General features: G+C 30.9%; 1 protein-coding gene across 4 annotated transcripts; it reads left to right on the plus strand.

Annotated features, from left to right (window-relative positions):
* Window positions 1–9,352: 9,352 nt before the first annotated feature.
* Window positions 9,353–14,396, plus strand: LOC127262784 (uncharacterized). Of its 4 annotated transcripts, none has more exons than XM_051291605.1 (14): window positions 9,353–9,579; window positions 10,253–10,390; window positions 10,460–10,581; window positions 10,982–11,041; window positions 11,750–11,869; window positions 11,944–12,063; window positions 12,176–12,317; window positions 12,415–12,585; window positions 12,675–12,807; window positions 12,975–13,070; window positions 13,164–13,340; window positions 13,860–13,928; window positions 14,034–14,089; window positions 14,225–14,396. In XM_051291605.1, exons 1-9 carry the CDS (start codon window positions 9,517–9,519, stop codon window positions 12,792–12,794), a joined length of 1,056 nt encoding a protein of 351 aa, XP_051147562.1. In that variant the 5' UTR covers window positions 9,353–9,516; the 3' UTR covers window positions 12,795–12,807; window positions 12,975–13,070; window positions 13,164–13,340; window positions 13,860–13,928; window positions 14,034–14,089; window positions 14,225–14,396. The 4 variants fall into 4 exon arrangements, with proteins under 4 accessions (XP_051147562.1, XP_051147559.1, XP_051147558.1 ...); XM_051291602.1 differs by having other exon boundaries at window positions 12,675–12,790; window positions 13,860–13,944; XM_051291601.1 differs by having other exon boundaries at window positions 12,675–12,790.
* Window positions 14,397–19,879: the final 5,483 nt, after the last annotated feature.

The following is a 19,879-nucleotide window of genomic DNA, read 5'->3' on the forward strand; positions in this document are numbered from 1 at the left end:
TTGTTTGAAGATGATTGAAGATGTCTTTCCACAATAAATCCAAATCCTTAAATATTCCTTCAAGAAAACATTTCAGAACCGTCGCCTGGTTGGTTACAGCAACTGCCCACCAATTCCTCCTTCATTGACACGTGTCTTTAACCGTCTCGCTAACCGCATAACCCAACCGACCAATCAAGAGACTAACTGATCGCTAGACCAAACGAATCCTTGGCCGCCCCACCAAGCGACCACCATCTGCTCTCTTGTCCAACCTCGTATCGTCCGTTTCATTCTTCTTCGCCCGACCTCACTTGGTCCGACCTGCGTAATAACCGTCCTTCTTCGCCCGACTTTCTCTTTCGACCGACCGCCGTATCAGCCGTGCTTCTTCGCCCGACTTCCTCTTTCGACCGACCTCCGTACCAGCCGTCCTCCGTCCGACCTCATTTGGTCCGACCGCGGGCCAACCGACTACTGACCATCCGACTGGCCCAACCGACTGCGAACCATCCGACAGCGAACCAACCGACCGCCTCTGTTTTTCTTATCTCCTTAGATGGACAACTGGTTCAACAGACTATCCTCTTGAAAGATCTCCGCGTCTGCCGATACTTCTTCTTTGTCCGACCTTAGCACGTCCGATCTCCGTGCCCAACCTTGTCCTGTCCGACCTCCGTATCGGCCGATCATCCGTTTTTAAGATCCTGCTACCATTATCATTATTATTATTATTATTTGTACGTAACAATTATATTAGTATTACAAGACACTTATTGAAGTATATTTGCAATTTTTTCTTAATTTATAATACGTTTTATATAATATTTAATATTCGAATATTAACACGTAAAAAATAAATGAGGCTCTTAGAACCGGATGAAAATAGTATTTATTTTTGTTTGAATTTTTAATTTTATTTTACAAAAATACTAACATATGTATACAATATAAATAATTAAATTGAGTGTGGTATAGGTATCGGTATCGGTAGCCTATGGGGACAAAAATCTGAAGCACATGGGGTGGAACAGCACACGTGGCACTTGACTAAACATCATCTTCAAACCAAAGTTAAAATCATTATTTTTATTTTATTTGGATGATGTGAGGCGGTAAAGATTAAGTATAATTAATTATTTTTTATTTTGGAAATATTGCAGAGTGTTTGGGATATATCAAAAAAGAAATGTTGCAGGGTGCTTGGGACGGAGGGAGTATAAATCTTTGCAAATCCTTCGAACAAACACACCAAATATTTTGAAATATTTTGAACTTTTATAATTGACTATTGAAAATTATAAAAAAAATTATAAATTTTTTTATTTTTATTAATTTTAAATATTTTGTAAATAAATGAATGTTATGAAACCACAATTAAACGTATCTATTAATAGTTTAATGGCTTTGAACTTTATGGGCTTTTGAAGGCTATGGTTAACAATAGATATGAGACGGATGGAGTATAATAAATGAAATGTTTAGTTCTTTTAATTGAATTATAGATTTTATTTTTTTGATAATGTATAATTGTTGTATGTACATATATTAAAATTTGTTAGTTTTTTTCACTAATACTACTTAAGAATTATGACTAAACTTGTTCTATTGGTAAACGGAGATATGTAATTTAATTAAGAGTATGTTTGTTTTGTCAAATAGTTTAAAATAATATTATATTTTTTTATTTTTGATAGAAAATTCTGTAAATAATATAAATAATAATTATTTAATATTGTTTTGTTTTAAGAAAAAAGAATAAATCCTAAATATTTTATACCCAAAATATATACCTTGTTGAAAAGGGAAGTGCTAGAATAGTTGGGACAACATGGGAGTAGGCCCCTGTCGTCTTCTTCCTTGGGAATAATTACTAAACATTTAGGTTTTAAGATACTGCACAACATTCAGAATTATAAAATTAAAATTTATTATATTTTTTTATTTGAATTTGAATTTAAATAATATTTTATAAAAATAAATAATATATTTTATTAAAATCATACAAACGAATAGTAAATATAGTAAGTTGAAATACAAACCAAACAAATCCATGAATCGCAAGAAAGATCTGTAAGATTCATTTAAAGGAATAATTCTATTTTAAATGAATAATTATAGTAATCATCTGATTTCAATTTTTTTTATTATTATTATTATTATTATTATTATTGTTGTTGTTGTTGTTGTTATTATTTAATTTTAATATTATAATTAATAATATAAAGTGTTGATATATATATGTGTGTTTATATCAGTATTTTTTTGGTCTGAGTACCAAGCTATTACGTGTTTGTTTGAGTTTTATTATAATTTTTTTAGGTATGAATAGTAATTTGAATTTTATATTTAGTGTATGTAAATAATAGTACTCCATCCGTCCCAAAACTATAGTTTTAATTGGGTTGGACACGAGATTTAAAGAATATTAATACTATATTCATAGTTAGTAAAAAATATAGATAAAAAGATTTTTTTGGCCCTGCGAATGTATTAGTGTAAAGAGCAATGACAATTGTGTAATAAAAATGAAAAAATATAGATAATTTTACGGTGATATGGTTATTTATGGAAATAAGACTATTGATTTGGGACGGACAAAAATGGTAAACAAGACTATTGTATTGGGACGGAGGGAGTATAATTTATAAAAAGTTATAAAAAATATTAAAGTAAAGAATTTGAAATCAAGTAAAGGGTGCTTATATGTCCTAATATTAAATACTTTCTATATTAAAATTTCGTCCGTCCCACATAATTTGTCCCTATTTTCTACTTTTGGCACGGGTTTTTAGGTGGGTACTGATTAAGTATGATAATTTAGAAATTAGGTGATGTGATGGAGAGAGAAATATATATTTTATTTTTTTTATTTGGATGATGTGAGGGGATAAAGTGTAGCGTAGAGATTAAGTATAATTAATTATTTCCTATTTTGGAAATATTGCAGAGTGTTTGAGATATATCAAAAAATAAATGTTGCAGGATGCTTGGGACGGAGAGACTATAAATCTTTGCAAATCCTTCGAACAAACACACCCAATATTTTGAAATATTTTGAACTTTTATAATTGACTATTGAAAATTATAAAAAAATTATAATTTTTTTTTATTTTTATTAATTTTAAATATTTTGTAAATAAATGAATGTTATGAAACCACAATCAAACGTATCCATTAATAGTTTAATGGCTTTGAACTTTATGGGCTTTTGAAGGTTATGGTTAACAATAGAGAATTATTCACTTGGCCAGTTTGGACCATTTGCCATATAAATAAATATATAAGGATATTTAAGTGAGAGTGTTTTAAATAAAATAAATTTTAAATATAAAATATTAAATATGATATATATATTTTTTAAAGAATATACTCCCTCCGTCCCAGTGCAAGGTTGCCGTTTACTTTTTGCATGTAGATTTTTAAATATTATTATTATAATGAGTTGTAGTGAAAAAAATGAAAATGCGCCTATTAGTATTATGTAATATAAAAGTAATGATATTTGTGTAATATAGTATAAGTTGAAAGGGTATTTATTATGTTAGGTAGACAGTACAATTACTAAATTAGGAAATGATAACCTTATTTTGGGACGGACAAAAATGAAAAATGACAACCTTTCAATGAAACGGTCGGAGTACTATAATTTACAGTATAATTAATACTATAAAAGTAAATTAAAAAAATGTAATTACAATATATTTTTAGACACGATTAGTGTTATGCTTGAGAAATAAATTTAAGTCAACACAATTTATAACTTCAGGAATGTATATTGGTGTCCAATATTTAAGAAAAGGACAATTATAATGACGATAATTATATTTATATAAAGAGAAATATTTTTATTATTTTTTATTAAAAGATATAAAAAATAATTATTTCGCTAAAGTAAATATAATTATATATACTTTAAATCACAAGCTTGAATTTTACATATAAAATATTGATTATTTACTATTAAATTTCTAATTAGTGAAAATTATGGCATGTGCTCTTAATTTTGTGTTACATTTGTAAATATTAATATAAATACTATATAAAAAATAGTATATTTGTAATCGAAATTTCGTCTCTAAAATTCACATCATAACTAACGCAACCAATCTCTAATAATCACTAATATCATTACTAACAAAAAAAAAATAAAATTTAATAGCGGAAAATTTGTTTTCTTACAGTGAAATGATGTACGCACAACCGGTTAATACTAACGATACCCTTAGAATTTTTCATCAGATGAGTGTTGTGTATAGTTGTCAGCCATATTATTATTTATATAAATCATAATTATTTATATGCTTATAATAGAATACTCTCCATTTTATATTTATATATCTTTTATATTTATGTAAATTAAAAAAATATTTATAATATTAAATAGATAATATAATTATTAAAAAACAAAAATAGATAAATTGTTACCAAATCAGAACCATACCCACTCCAACAATCCAATTCACGCGCGGCCGTTCACCCACCTTGCCCTGTGAATAATGTGTTGCTCTGTAAAATATTATTTAAATTATGTACGAAGGAAGTGAAATTCTATGTTTTCTAAGCGCCAATTGATTTAAGCTATTATTCACAATAAGGTGTTGCAATTTTAATATTTCAACTTGCTTTGTTAAGTTTCGTCGAAAAGTTTGTTTAAAATTTATTTTATTCTTCGTAGTTCTTTTACTTAGAGATTACTGCAATATACCCAACAATGTGGAATTTTAATTAAATTTACGAAATTCCTGCATGATAGATATTGTTTTGTAAATTTGTTAGACCAATTCATGGTTAATTATCACTAATATATGTCCAGAGATCTTTTTTGATTTAGAATGGAATAAGGTTGATTTTAGACTTGCCCATTTGGTTTTGAACCTTCGGTTTGCCAATTTTTGAACCGACGGTTACGGTTCAAATCGAAACCCGGCACAAACCGAACCGAAACCGTCATCCCACGGTTCGGTTTCGGTTTGTGAATTTTCCAAATCGTAAACCGCCGGTTTACGGTTTAAACCCGCGGTTTATATTATTTTTTTAAAAAAAATCTCTCACCACTCACTGGAAGGCTAGGCAAAGAAGAAGAAAAAAAAAGGAAGGAGGGAAGAGGGAACTGGAAGACCGAAAAGAAAAAAAAAAGGAGAACCTGTTGGCGCGGCTACCGCCTGCTGTCGATGATTTAGTATGTGTAAATGTATTATTGATTAGGAATTTAGAGTAAATTGTGTATATTAATAATAATGTTATTATAATTATGATTAATTTTTTATATATATATTATTAAACTTTTATAAAAATAAAAATAATATTAATCTTAATAAATATCAATAGTTATTAATAATATTAAAAAAATAATACTATTATATATATTTAAATTTTGTAATTTTTTATCATATCAATATTTTTACATTTATTTTTATGTTCTTTTTTATTTAAAATTTAATTTAATTATTTACTATATTTATTATTTTAATTATTTTTATAATGTAGTAATTTAATTAATTATTTATATATATGATTTTTACATAATAAATAAATAATAAATATATCTGAATAAAATTGATATCAAACTTAATAAATTTTAAATTAAATTCAAATTTAGAAAAATAGAAAATAAAGAAGGAAAATATTAAAAATGAATATATATAAACCGGCGGTTCAAACTGTAATCGACGGTTTTTAAATTGAAACCGGTAGTTTATAAACCGTAATCGAAACCGTCAAACCGTAACCAAAACCGTTATTTGGAAGGTTTGGTTTCGATTTGATATTTTGACAAACCGTAACTGGCGGTTTGAACCGTTTTGGCGAGTTTAGTTGATTTCTTTTTAGATGCATACGGTAGGGAGTGACCGGATGATCGGACGACCGAATACATTATAGGGAGTAATTCGTCCCCTTCTTTTTACATTTATGCATTTAATTTATTTTAGCATTATGCATATAGAAATAGATTTATTTTTAAGTCCCGGGACATGCATGCATTAATTTTGTTTCTATATTTTATACTAACTTATTTTTAAGTATTTTTAATTTGTAGGTAAAGCTTATGTGGAGACGAGGGGATCCACAAAGATCATTCGATCTCAATTTCAAATCCAAGGTAAGTATTTTAATATTATTTTGTTGTTTCCTATGCATATATATACTAATATCTATTTTAAATCTTTTTAGATGCATACGGGAGGGAGTGGCCGGATGATCGGACGACCGAATACATCATAGGGAGTAATTCGTCCCCATCTTTTTACATTTATGCATTTAATTTATTTTAGCATTATGCATATAGAAATAGATTTATTTTTAAGTCCCGGGACATGCATGCATTAATTTTGTTTCTATATTTTATATTAACTTACTTTTTTACTGTTTTTAGTTTGTAGGTAAAGCTTATGTAGATACGAGAGGATCCGCAAAGATCCTTCGATCTCGATTTCAAATCCAATGTAAGTGATTTTAATATTATTTTTTGTTTCCTATGCATATATATACTAATATCTATTTGAAATCTTTTTAGATGCATACGAGAGGGAGTGACCGGATGATCGGACGACCGAATACATAATAGCGAGTATTTCATTTTTTTCTTTTACATTTATTTTTGTATTTATTATAGCATCTTGCATATAATAATAGAATCATGTTTACGTCCCGGGACTTGCATGCATTAATTTTTTTTAAAATTCTTAATTATCAATAAACATATTTTTTTCCTAATTATATCAATTTAGACTAATATAACTTATTTTCTAATAAAAAAAATACAAACTTAATTAAAACTTAATATTAAAAATGTGGGCTGGCCTGGCCCGATATAATTTGAAACCGGGCCATGCCTTGTTTTGGGTTTTCAAGCCCAATCCAATATCAAGCCGGTCCTTTCGGGCTTGAATTTTAAAACAACCCGAGACAAACCAAAAAATATTACTCTTTCCCTCGCAAAAAATGCACTAATTTTTTGGTCGTGTCGGAATGAGTAACATCAGCCTGAAATTGCCACACTTTTTTTGCTAAATATGATGTCAACTTTCTCAAATTATGGAAGCAACATACCTTAAAATTTGAATCCACCGATATGTTGAAGCTTTTTCCTTTATATCTGTTGATATGTTGAAGCCTTTTCCAACAATCCATTTGTATTGAATTGCAATGGTGCTGCACTAGAGAAGCCATTTCCCAATGCTTCCACATACCTACTGGAAGTAAGAGATTAAGTAAAAAAATAAAAATCATGATTACACTGGTATTTTATATAACTGTTATTATGAAATTTTCAAAGCATTATTATTTCAAAATACAGTTTATCAAATTCTTTAAACTAAGACTATTTAATACCAACTCGCAAACAATCTGTTCATATCATCTTTAATGTGCCAACATAGCATAATTCAGGGGAAAGAAACAAATGCCCGTTAGAAAATTATTAAGCACAACATTACAACTATTTTGATCGTTATAAATAAAATTTGACCCCTCTGCCTTACGAAAATATGTTCAACAATTAGTGGATAGCAAATTAATATTCACACATATACATACACATGAATACTGAAATTTTAAAATTGTAATCATATTGCAAGCTTATATAGGTAGTGCTCATATTCAACTAGAATGTTGCTACTTGTAGTACAAATGGCAACTGTTCTTGTGGCTTTTATATTCAAATCAATGATCAAAAGCTGTCAACCGCTCTGTAAATATGGGCTCAACTGTAGATAATAATAATTATAATAACATATACAAATTAAGATAGGTATTACCTTATACATAAGATATGTGTGTCCTTTATAAATTTTTCATTCATTCTACATAAACACTCAACAAATTCACTATTTAATAGTACTCGAACTAGGACACACGTGATATTCTATTAGTAATAACTCATAAACAATTCCTTACAAGAAAATTCAATAAATAATTCTATAAGTAAATTACTCATGACATCAATCACGAAATTTCATCCGTGACTAATTTGCACAAGTAATTATAGTTATTTTACAATTTCTTACTATACTATGCACAATAACTTGACTATGTTTCTAACTTTCTATAAACTAATGGATATATAGGATCAAGCAAAAACCGTGGCATGATAAATTGACATTTTAAGGTGCAGAAATTTGAAAAATTACACCACATGAAGTGAAAGAATCGACCTTTGATGCAATTAACTATAGATTTCAACTCTATAAAAATGTAGTGCACCTAGTAAAACATAAATTTATCAATCGAAAAGAAATGCTATCTTCTTCATCTAACATGATGGAAATTACAAAACCGAAGCATATTTGATGCCTACATGTAGATTTCCAAGTTGCAAATGGTGAAGGATTAGAATACGATAGACACCATATTAGCACATTGCAATAGCTTAATCCACTAAAATTTTAAGAATCTCATTATTATATAAACTTCATTCAATCTACTTTCTTGCTTAGGAACATAATCTTATATTCTATATCTTCACTGGGGGTAGAAAATGAAAATTTCACAAAAAAAAAAAAGTTAAAATACTTACAATTACATCCATAAAAAGAATAAAATAGAATTGATGGCATATGATGTACTTCTAACTTCAAATTTTCTAACGGTATCTGCACCAATACAAAATTAAACAAGCATGATTCAGTAGTTAGTAACTTTAATGAATGTCATGAGATCATATCATTTATACGAGGGGTTGAATTGAATAGTTAGTTAAAATAACAAATAATGCAATAATCAAATACTTTATACATTAGTTATTTATTAAATTTACCAATAAAGATAAACAATAGTTTTAGCGCATAAATAATAACACTATACCAAAAATTATATAAACTAATAATATTATAAAAATATTTTATATTTTATAATTTATAATTTTTAATATTAATTAAACTATTTAGTTATTTTAATTTTAAACTATAATTATTTTTACCAGTGCACTTCTTAATTACTTATTAATTATATTTTATGTAAATTCTCGTATCAACGATAATATGCTCATATTACATGATAAAAAAAAAGTAAAATATTAATATTATAGATATAATTATATACTAATTTTTAATTTACTAAAAAATTATTATAATTAAATTTGGTTAAAAAAATTAATTAAAATTATTTCAAAATATATAATATAATTTTAATATATATTAATATTTATTTGATATAATTTAAAATAAAATAAATAAATATTAAAATTATGAAAAATGTTATTAGATTTCTAATAAAATATTTAAATAGTATAATAGGTAATTAAATAATTTTCTTTTTATAAAATCCTTCCCCTTCAAATTCCCCCAAATTATAAAAAATAAAATAAAATAAAAGAAATTGACTCCCCTAAACCCTAAAGTCCCCTCCCATCCCTTCCCCTCTAAAAATTTTTGAACCAAACATACAAAATTTTATAATTCCCTTCCCTCCCCCCTCTTCCTAAACCCTCAAACCGAACAGGGGCCAGGGGACATACCTGAGGATCTGTGTTCCGCTACCTAACGCTGCCGGAGATATGCAATTGGCGCAGCGCATTCCACGGCGCCGCTTCGTCGGATGCGGTTTGGGAATCCAAGCTTCCATGTGATTACCACCAGCTGCTCGATTTCCTCTGTTTCTGTAAGAAGAATCCTTCTGTTCGAAGAGAGAAACAAGACACGTTAATTAATTTCCGATGCATCTCGGTTACTTTTCGTCCTTATATGCATAATTTTTGCTTTCTCTTTTTGTCACATTTGTGGATCGATGGTTTGATTATCTTCCTCCATGATTCAATCAGTTGATCCTGGTTTATTTGCCCTGTTGAAATTTGTCTGGCTTTGTTTTTGGTTTTTCCTTACTCAACTCTGTTTAAATTAGGTTTTAGGTTAATACGATTTGAAGTTGGTAGATTAATTCCTTCTTATTAATTAAATTGCATAGTGTTTTGTGTAGTATTTTCTGAAAGTGAACAAACCCTAAGACAAAGTGGTTGTTTACTGTGAATTTTACTAAGAGCATTCACTGATGCCTCTGAAAATGCATACAACTAGATAACAAACGTCATTACAGAGCAAGTATTTGTTCAACTTCTAATGTGGGAAAATATGGCCTCTATAGTGAAATGTGTGAAATAATTGTTATATTTCAAAAAGTGGGAAGAAAAAAAGAAAAAAAGACACAACATGAACTCATCCTTAAGGCTGAACAAATGTACAAAATACATTATTGGCTCTCAATTTCTCATCCAACAATGGCACTTGTATCCATTGCTGTTGCAAGTTAATTTGTCTTGATTTCGATTGCTTTGCAGGTGTCTTGTTCTCTGTGCAGTGAAACAATGGACCGCGACATTTTAGATGTACCCAAAGGAGAGAATTGTCCACAGAGGATTGTGACATGTGAATATTGCGAGTTTTCTCTGCCTGCTATTGATTTATTGGAGCACCAGGTAGTAAATTGATATAACAACTTAGGTATCTTTAACTTAAGCTGACGTGCTTCTCATTTATTATGCCAGGAAGTATGTTGGAACCGAACAGAATTATGTCATATGTGCCATAAATACGTGAGATTTCGAGAGTGTTATGGTCATGAAAGCAGATGCAGTAGTGTTGTTAACAACGTTGCTGAATCTTCAAGGTAAGTAGTATCATTATCAGTAGATCATTTACGTAATTTAATGATATGGGTTTTACTAAAGAAGATTATCCACGCGAACACTTTGTTAGTAAAATAAGTTAGCTTCCATTATCAGTATGTTGGAACCGAACATAATTATGTCATATGTGCCATAAATACGTGAGATTTTGAGAATGTTATGGTCATGAAAGCAGATGTAGTAGTGTTGTTAACAACGTTGCTGAATCTTCAAGGTAAGTAGTATCATTATCAATAGATCATTTAAGTAATTTAATGATATGGGTTTTACTAAAGAAGATTATCCACGCGAACACTCTGTTAGTAAAATAAGTTAGCTTCCACTACACACACAATGTCTCAATGAAAGCTATACATGTCTTGTTATGGCTTTATTTTTCAGGTTTTGGGACCTTAATTGGAGTGAAGCAGGGAGCCACAAAACAAGAGGACATTTCGACACGTATGTTTTTATTTATGCTGCCTCTTTATTTTCTCTCCAAATGCATCTGCATAACATGTAATGTAGTAATTCTTTTCAATAGGTGTGATCCTTTTAGGTTTGGTTTTGTATTTGAGAATAGTAAAAATTTGAATTGGAACATTGTTTGGTTTAAATTGATATTTAAATGAGATGTTGATTTTTTTAGTAATATGTTACATGAAAATAGGTATTTGAATTGGTTATTTTTGGGGAGGGGGGAGGGGCATTTGATGAAGTATACAAAACCATGTTTAGACCTTACAGAAATATAAAGCGGAATGTGTTTATTTAAAGTTTGGATTTGGGTGGAAGTTTGACTATAGGAAAAACTTTGATTGAATCAACGCTAACATAATGTTTTGAATAATACAAATAATATTTTATGTAATATATTAAATAAAAAAACAGGTGTTTTGTTTGATTATTTGGTAGAAATTTAGAAAATAGTTTGATAAATGATGTCAAACCAAAACCAAGCGGTGAAGTAACAGAACTTGAATTCATCAACATTTTGGAACTGTCTCTGCATTAATTGCATAAACCCTTTGGAATGTACTAATGGTTAGATGCTACTTAATAAACGTGTATACTTTTAAATATAATGTATATTAATTTCTAACCATGTTGAAATTTGAATATTTAATACAAAAATATAGCATAACAAGGTGGAAAATTTATGCTATGTAGGATTGAAGGAACAAGTGTGAAAGTAATTGTTGAAAATGAGGAGCAAGTAGAACTTTCATTCACAAGAACATGGGATCCTTCACTTGAAGGAAAGCAATCTCCTTTGCGAATAGACAGAAGGTTCTATCTACCTTACCTAGTTTAGTTTGTCCATTCGGATCAAAGGACGAAATCTTACCATGTCAATTTTTTAGGTTTGTGATGCTTCATGGCTCCCCAGGATTCTACTCTTACGCTATTTTCGAGCATTTGGAAGACTTCCCTGGTTTCAACCTTAACACCACCCGAATCGCGTGCATGCTCAATAAAGACCTGTAAGAATCTCTTTACTACAATAACATTGCATTGTTGTTTTATCGCGGCAAGTTATCCTTCCATTTTCCAATTGGTTAGGCAAGATATTTAGATGACTGTAGGTTTTACCAGGTTTCATTACATGGCAGTATCAGATAACAGGCAAAGATACATGCCCAGGCCGGAAGATCGACTGCCTCCTAGAGGTCAAGAACTGGAGTACCCTGAAGCCGTGCTTCTTGTTGATCCTGTCGACCTGGAATTTAAAGGAGAAGTACACTGAGATTACTACTTCCTTAAAAATACTGCTGAAGAATGTGTTTTCTTTATACCTTTAACTTGTCTTCTTCGTTGATCTTTTTCATGTGCAGGTGGATGACAAATACCATTACTCAATTGAGAACAAAGATAATAAGGTGCATGGGTGGATAAGCTCCGATCCACCGTTGGGGTTCTGGCAAATTGCGCCGAGCAATGAATATCGAAATGGAGGACCTTTGAAACAAGACTTGACCTCTCATGTGAACCCGACCACCCTTGCGGTAAGCCCCTGTCGGCTGTTGAAGCTGACTTCCTCTCTCGTGATTTTTACCAAAAACTTTCTGTGGATGCAATCTGATTTTCGTACCAGATATTCGTCACATCTCATTATGCGGGAGAGGATCTTCTACTCAAATTTCAACCTGGCGAAATATGGAAGAAAGTGTTCGGACCAGTTTTTATCCATCTCAATTCTGCTCCGGACCGGTAAGCTGTTAGAACAGGTAAGCTGTTCGGACCAGTTTTTATCCATCTCAATATCTTCTACTCTTTGGAATAATGCCAAAGAACAGGTAAGCTGTTAGAGTTTGCACAAATGTACAAGAGAAGTGCTATATATTCATTTTTTCCCCTTTTGGGTAAATCTAAAGAAGCCGCATTATTGAAGCAGAACAAATATTATGAATGTTCTTCAAAAGGGCAGTAATAGTTGAAGAGGTTCACCATGAAGACAATGGAACTAAGAAGGCAAATCGAGATATGACAGGTATTGATTTTTTTATTTCAATATCTATAGAAATGATCTACAACTAAGTCACAACAAAAACATAGATTAACACAGATGCTTTTGGCGTCTCAGTCTGGTTCCCCTGGAGTTCGGAAATCTCACTCTGGTTCGCGCCAATCCCTTCACGGAAATTCTTACCCGGGCGCCCGTGATGGCGTAAGCACGTCGCAAGTCAGCTATCATACCGGTTATTGCATTTTGCACCAATAATTCACCAAAAGCAAAAAATAATAGACAAATAGGCAAAAGGTTTGATTTGTTCTCTTTGGCTCCATAAAACTATTTTCTGCTATTTTTTCTCTTTTGGTTTATTGGTTTTTACTATTTAGAATTTAGAATTTGCAAGTTAAACATCTTATGTATGTAATCAGTGGCAAATAACACTAAATGATTTGCGGTTGAACTGGTTGTATGCTTTGGTGCTTATGTTCGACAATATTTGTTGTCTCAAAATTGCAACGAGATTGAATTTTTAGTTGTTCTAAAATAAAGAATGGAAAAAGTTACATATCTTCCATTATGTATTGAGCCAAAAACACTTGCTTGGTTCCTTTATCCTGTAAACATGATCTCATTATAAATTTTGATTATATATGCACAATCATTAAGCAATTTTGGACTTCTCATTATGACACTAACTGAATGTATGTATCTCCAACTGTATTGATTGATTTACTTCCAGTTGTTCGTATTTGTTTTCTATTAATCCACTAATGGCTTCATTATGGGACAAAGGGCGTGCTTTTATAAACATATTATATTGTGCAGAAATAAAATTCTTGTGTGGAGATTGCATTTACAATGGAAGAAGCGTGGGATTATACAATTCTTGATGAAGTAGGCTTAATGTTTTGTACGTCATGCCCTTGGTTTTGTATGCAACAAGTACTAATTCCATATGAGTTCAAGTACTAATTTTGTACTCTTCCATTTTGAATGCAGAATTCTATTAGGGGCAGCTTACATTAATCAGGTGAGCATATCAACGAGGCATTTGGGTAAGTGTATTTTCCAAACTAATGTTTAATACCCTATGCATTGAGATTTGGTTGTATATTTTTACATTAATTTTTCTTTTAATCTTTTTTATTTTATTTTATTTTATTTTTATTTTACCTTATGCATTGTTGCAGATTGAGTTTTTAGGTGTGTTGCTACATCACAAGCAAGTCATCATTCGTTCTCTTCCTTAACCAACCATTTATATATAATATATATGTTTAGCTTTTGTTGATTTTATACTCTTCATTTCCTTGTACTACAGTCTATGAGATTTGGAAATTAAGTATTTATTTTACGGATCCATTTTTGGGTTGATGCGATGAGCGACCATAAATATATGTGATAGGTTTAGATTTATTTTTGTCGCTCCTATGGTGTCTATACTTGCTAATATGAAGTTTTCTATTTGATAAAAATAATATATTTGAAGTCACTTAACTCACTTTGTAGTCGATGTTGAAAATTTTGCTTGTGCTATTCTGTAATTTCTCTAGCATGTGAATCTTTTCATCTGTTCTCTATATTAGGATATCTATTAGGTGTCTATTGAAATTTTGATGGCCCAACTCTTACAAGAATAAGTGGAACCCGGGCAGTTTCTATTCCTTTACATTGCTCGACATTGTTGATTTATTACATGTTTTTAGACAATATTATTGATTTAGGTCCTACATATATCATTCAACTTGTGTTTATAGAATATTTAGTCTTGGTTTGGATTGTGATTGCACGCGTGCATAGATATTCAGTGCCATTTAAGAGATCAGCATAACACCAAAAGTCGTAAATATGCAACATATTTTTTATAACAAGATCTGAATATTGGTATCAAGCACCAAAAATACTTTATCCAACACAGTTGTACCTATATTGAGAAAAATATGCTTACCTGCAAATTAATTGCCCAGTAATTTTTGTTAAAAACTTATTTATATATTAGTTGTAATTTTATTAAAAATTGGCCATGTTTAAGCGTTGTCTTTATTATGTGGGGTTGATAAATCCAATTTTTGTCTTTAAATCCTTGAATGGTACATGGGTGAAGGTTACATAATGTATATATAGAAAAACCCTAGGGATGTCACAAAATAGGTGCAAAGATACTAAAGAGCAAATCCAGGAACTATGAGCTTAGATTTGTACATGATCTCACTCATAAGATTATGTGTATTCTTTAATTAAGTTGTCTATGCTATTTGTGTTTTAGCTTTTTTTATTTTTGGACCCTACTTTATTCTCATTTCGGGAAATTGAAATTTTATTGTTTGTATTAGTGAAGGATGTCCAAGCCAGCAACATACTTCTTGATGATAAATATGAAGTTAAGTTGGGAAGCCTCGGTGAGGTTTGTCCTCAAGAAAGTGAAACTCATCAAAGGAGGATCTCAAAGTTGCTCCGTTTGCCCAGTAAGTAATTTCTTGCAACTAAATGGAAGGTCAATAAAACTTTCATTCTAGTTGAATAAGGGCACTACCTATATAGGCTTGCAATATAATTACAGTTCTAAAATTCTAGTATTCATGTGTATGTATGTGTGAATATTAATATGTTGTCCAATAATTGTTGAACATATTTCCATAAGGCAAAATGGTCAAATTTTATTTAAAACGTTGAAAATAGTTGTCATGTTTTGCTAATAATTTTCTCACGGGCATTTGTTTCTTCCCCTTATATTATGCTGGCACATTAAAGATGATATGAACAGATTGTTTGCAAGCTGGTATTAAGTAGTCTTAGTTTAGAAAATTCGATAAATTGTATTTCGTAATAATAATGCTTTGTGCAATTTCATAATAACAGTTGTATGAAGGACCAGTGGAAACATGATTTGTGTTTTTTTTTACTTAATCTTTTAATTCCAGGAGGTATATGTGAAAGCATTGGGAAAAGGGTTATTGTTGCACCATTGCACCATATCGGCGGATTTTAAGGAAAAGACTTCATCATATCGGTGGATGCAAATTTTAAGGTATCTCGCTTCCATTATTTGAGAAGTTAACATCATATTTAACAAAAAATTGTGACAATTTCAGGCTGGTATTACTCCCTAAGCCACGCAAAAAATTAGTGCATTTTTTGCGAGGGAGAGAGTAATATTTTTTGGGCTAGATTAGGCCGTTTTAAAATTCAAGCCCGATAGACCCGGCTTGATTTTGAATTGGGCTTGAAAACCAAAACCCACGCATGGCCCGGTTTCAAAATATACCGGGCCAGGCCAGGCTAGCCCATATTTTAATTATACCGGGCCAGACCAGCCTAGATCTTGTAATAGAGATCGAAGGATCTTTGCGGATCCCCTCGTCTCCACATAAGCTTTACCTACAAATTAAAAACACTTAAAAATAAGTTAGTATAAAATATAGAAACAAAATTAATGCTTGCATGTCCCGGGACTGACGTAAAAATAAATCTATTTCTATATGCAAGATGCTAAATTGAATTAAATGCATAAATGTAAAAGGAAAGGGACGAATTGCTCCCTATGATGTATTCGGTCGTCCTATCATGCGGCCGCTCCCTCTCGTATGCATCTAAAAACATTAAAAATAGATATTAGTATATATGTATAGGAAACAACAAAATAATATTAAAATCACTTACCTTGGATTTGAAATCGAGATCGAAGGATCTTTGCGGATGCCCTCGTCTCCGCATAAGCTTTACCTAAAAAAAAGAAGCACTTAAAAAGAAGTTAGTATAAAGTATAGAAAAAAAATTAATGCATGCATGTCCCGGGACTGACGTAAAAATAAATCTATTTCTATATGCAAGATGCTAAATTGAATTAAATGCATAAATGTAAAAGGAAAGGGACGAATTGCTCCCTATGATGTATTCGGTCGTCCTATCATGCGGCCGCTCCCTCTCGTATGCATCTAAAAACATTAAAAATAGATATTAGTATATATGTATAGGAAACAACAAAATAATATTAAAATCACTTACCTTGGATTTGAAATCGAGATCGAAGGATCTTTGCGGATGCCCTCGTCTCCACATAAGCTTTACCTAAAAAAAAAAGCACTTAAAAAGAAGTTAGTATAAGATATAGAAAAAAAATTAATGCATGCATGTCCCGGGACTGACGTAAAAATAAATCTATTTCTATATGCAAGATGCGAAATTAAATTAAATGCATAAATGTAAAAGGAAAGGGACGAATTGCTCTATATGATGTATTCGGTCGTCCTATCATGCGGCCGCTCCCTCTCGTATGCATCTAAAAAGATTTAAAATAGATATTAGTATATATGTATAGGAAACAACAAAAAATAATATTAAAATCACTTACCTTGGATTTGAAATCGAGATCGAAGGATCTTTGCGGATGCCCTCGTCTCCACATAAGCTTTACCTACAAAAAAAAAGCACTTAAAAATAAGTTAGTTTAAAATATAGAAACAAAATTAATGCATGCATGTCCCGGGACTGACGTAAAAATAAATCTATTTCTATATGCAAGATGCGAAATTAAATTAAATGCATAAATGTAAAAGGAAAGGGACGAATTGCTCCCTATGATGGTCCGTTCCGGCGGCCGCTTCCTCTCGTATGCATCTAAAAAGATTTAAAATAGATATTAGTATATATGTATAGGAAACACCAAAATAATATTAAAATCACTTACCTTGGATTTGAAATCGAGATCGAAGGATCTTTGCGGATGCCCTCGTCTCCACATAAGCTTTACCTACAAAAAAAAAAGCACTTAAAAATAAGTTAGTATAAAATATAGAAACAAAATTAATGCATGCATGTCCCGGGACTGACGTAAAAATAAATCTATTTCTATATGCAAATGCGAAATTAAATTAAATGCATAAATGTAAAAGGAAAGGGACGAATTGCTCCCTATGATGTATTCGGTCGTCCTATCATGCGGCCGCTCCCTCTCGTATGCATCTAAAAAGATTTAAAATAGATATTAGTATATATGTATAGGAAACAACAAAATAATATTAAAATCACTTACCTTGGATTTGAAATCGAGATCGAAGGATCTTTGCGGATGCCCTCGTCTCCACATAAGCTTTACCTACAAAAAAAAAACACTTAAAAATAAGTTAGTATAAAATATAGAAACAAAATTAATGCATGCATGTCCCGGGACTGACGTAAAAATAAATCTATTTCTATATGCAAGATGCGAAATTAAATTAAATGCATAAATGTAAAAGGAAAGGGACGAATTGCTCCCTATGATGTATTCGGTCGTTCTATCATGCGGCCGCTCCCTCTCGTATGCATCTAAAAAGATTTAAAATAGATATTAGTATATATGTATAGGAAACAACAAAATAATATTAAAATCACTTACCTTGGATTTGAAATCGAGATCGAAGGATCTTTGCGGATGCCCTCGTCTCCACATAAGCTTTACCTACAAAAAAAAAAAAACACTTAAAAATAAGTTAGTATAAAATATAGAAACAAAATTAATGCATGCATGTCCCGGGACTGACGTAAAAATAAATCTATTTCTATATGCAAGATGCGAAATTAAATTAAATGCATAAATGTAAAAGGAAAGGGACGAATTGCTCCCTATGATGTATTCGGTCGTCCTATCATGCGGCCGCTCCCTCTCGTATGCATCTAAAAAGATTAAAATAGATATTAGTATATATGTATAGGAAACAACAAAATAATATTAAAATCACTTACCTTGGATTTGAAATCGAGATCGAAGGATCTTTGCGGATGCCCTCGTCTCCACATAAGCTTTACCTACAAAAAAAAAAAAGCACTTAAAAATAAGTTAGTATAAAATATAGAAACAAAATTAATGCATGCATGTCCCGGGACTGACGTAAAAATAAATCTATTTCTATATGCAAGATGCGAAATTAAATTAAATGCATAAATGTAAAAGGAAAGGGACGAATTGCTCCCTATGATGTATTCGGTCGTCCTATCATGCGGCCGCTCCCTCTCGTATGCATCTAAAAAGATTTAAAATAGATATTAGTATATATGTATAGGAAACAACAAAATAATATTAAAATCACTTACCTTGGATTTGAAATCGAGATCGAAGGATCTTTGCGGATGCCCTCGTCTCCACATAAGCTTTACCTACAAAAAAAAAAAACACTTAAAAATAAGTTAGTATAAAATATAGAAACAAAATTAATGCATGCATGTCCCGGGACTGACGTAAAAATAAATCTATTTCTATATGCAAGATGCGAAATTAAATTAAATGCATAAATGTAAAAGGAAAGGGACGAATTGCTCCCTATGATGTATTCGGTCGTCCTATCATGCGGCCGCTCCCTCTCGTATGCATCTAAAAAGATTTAAAATAGATATTAGTATATATGTATAGGAAACAACAAAATAATATTAAAATCACTTACCTTGGATTTGAAATCGAGATCGAAGGATCTTTGCGGATGCCCTCGTCTCCACATAAGCTTTACCTACAAAAAAAAAACACTTAAAAATAAGTTAGTATAAAATATAGAAACAAAATTAATGCATGCATGTCCCGGGACTGACGTAAAAAAAAATCTATTTCTATATGCAAGATGCGAAATTAAATTAAATGCATAAATGTAAAAGGAAAGGGACGAATTGCTCCCTATGATGTATTCGGTCGTCCTATCATGCGGCCGCTCCCTCTCGTATGCATCTAAAAAGATTTAAAATAGATATTAGTATATATGTATAGGAAAAACAAAATAATATTAAAATCACTTACCTTGGATTTGAAATCGAGATCGAAGGATCTTTGCGGATGCCCTCGTCTCCACATAAGCTTTACCTACAAAAAAAAAGCACTT

The sequence above is a fragment of the Andrographis paniculata genome, unplaced genomic scaffold, assembly GCF_009805555.1.
Source record: "Andrographis paniculata isolate CXL003 unplaced genomic scaffold, ASM980555v1 Contig66END, whole genome shotgun sequence".
Taxonomy (NCBI): domain Eukaryota; kingdom Viridiplantae; phylum Streptophyta; class Magnoliopsida; order Lamiales; family Acanthaceae; genus Andrographis; species Andrographis paniculata.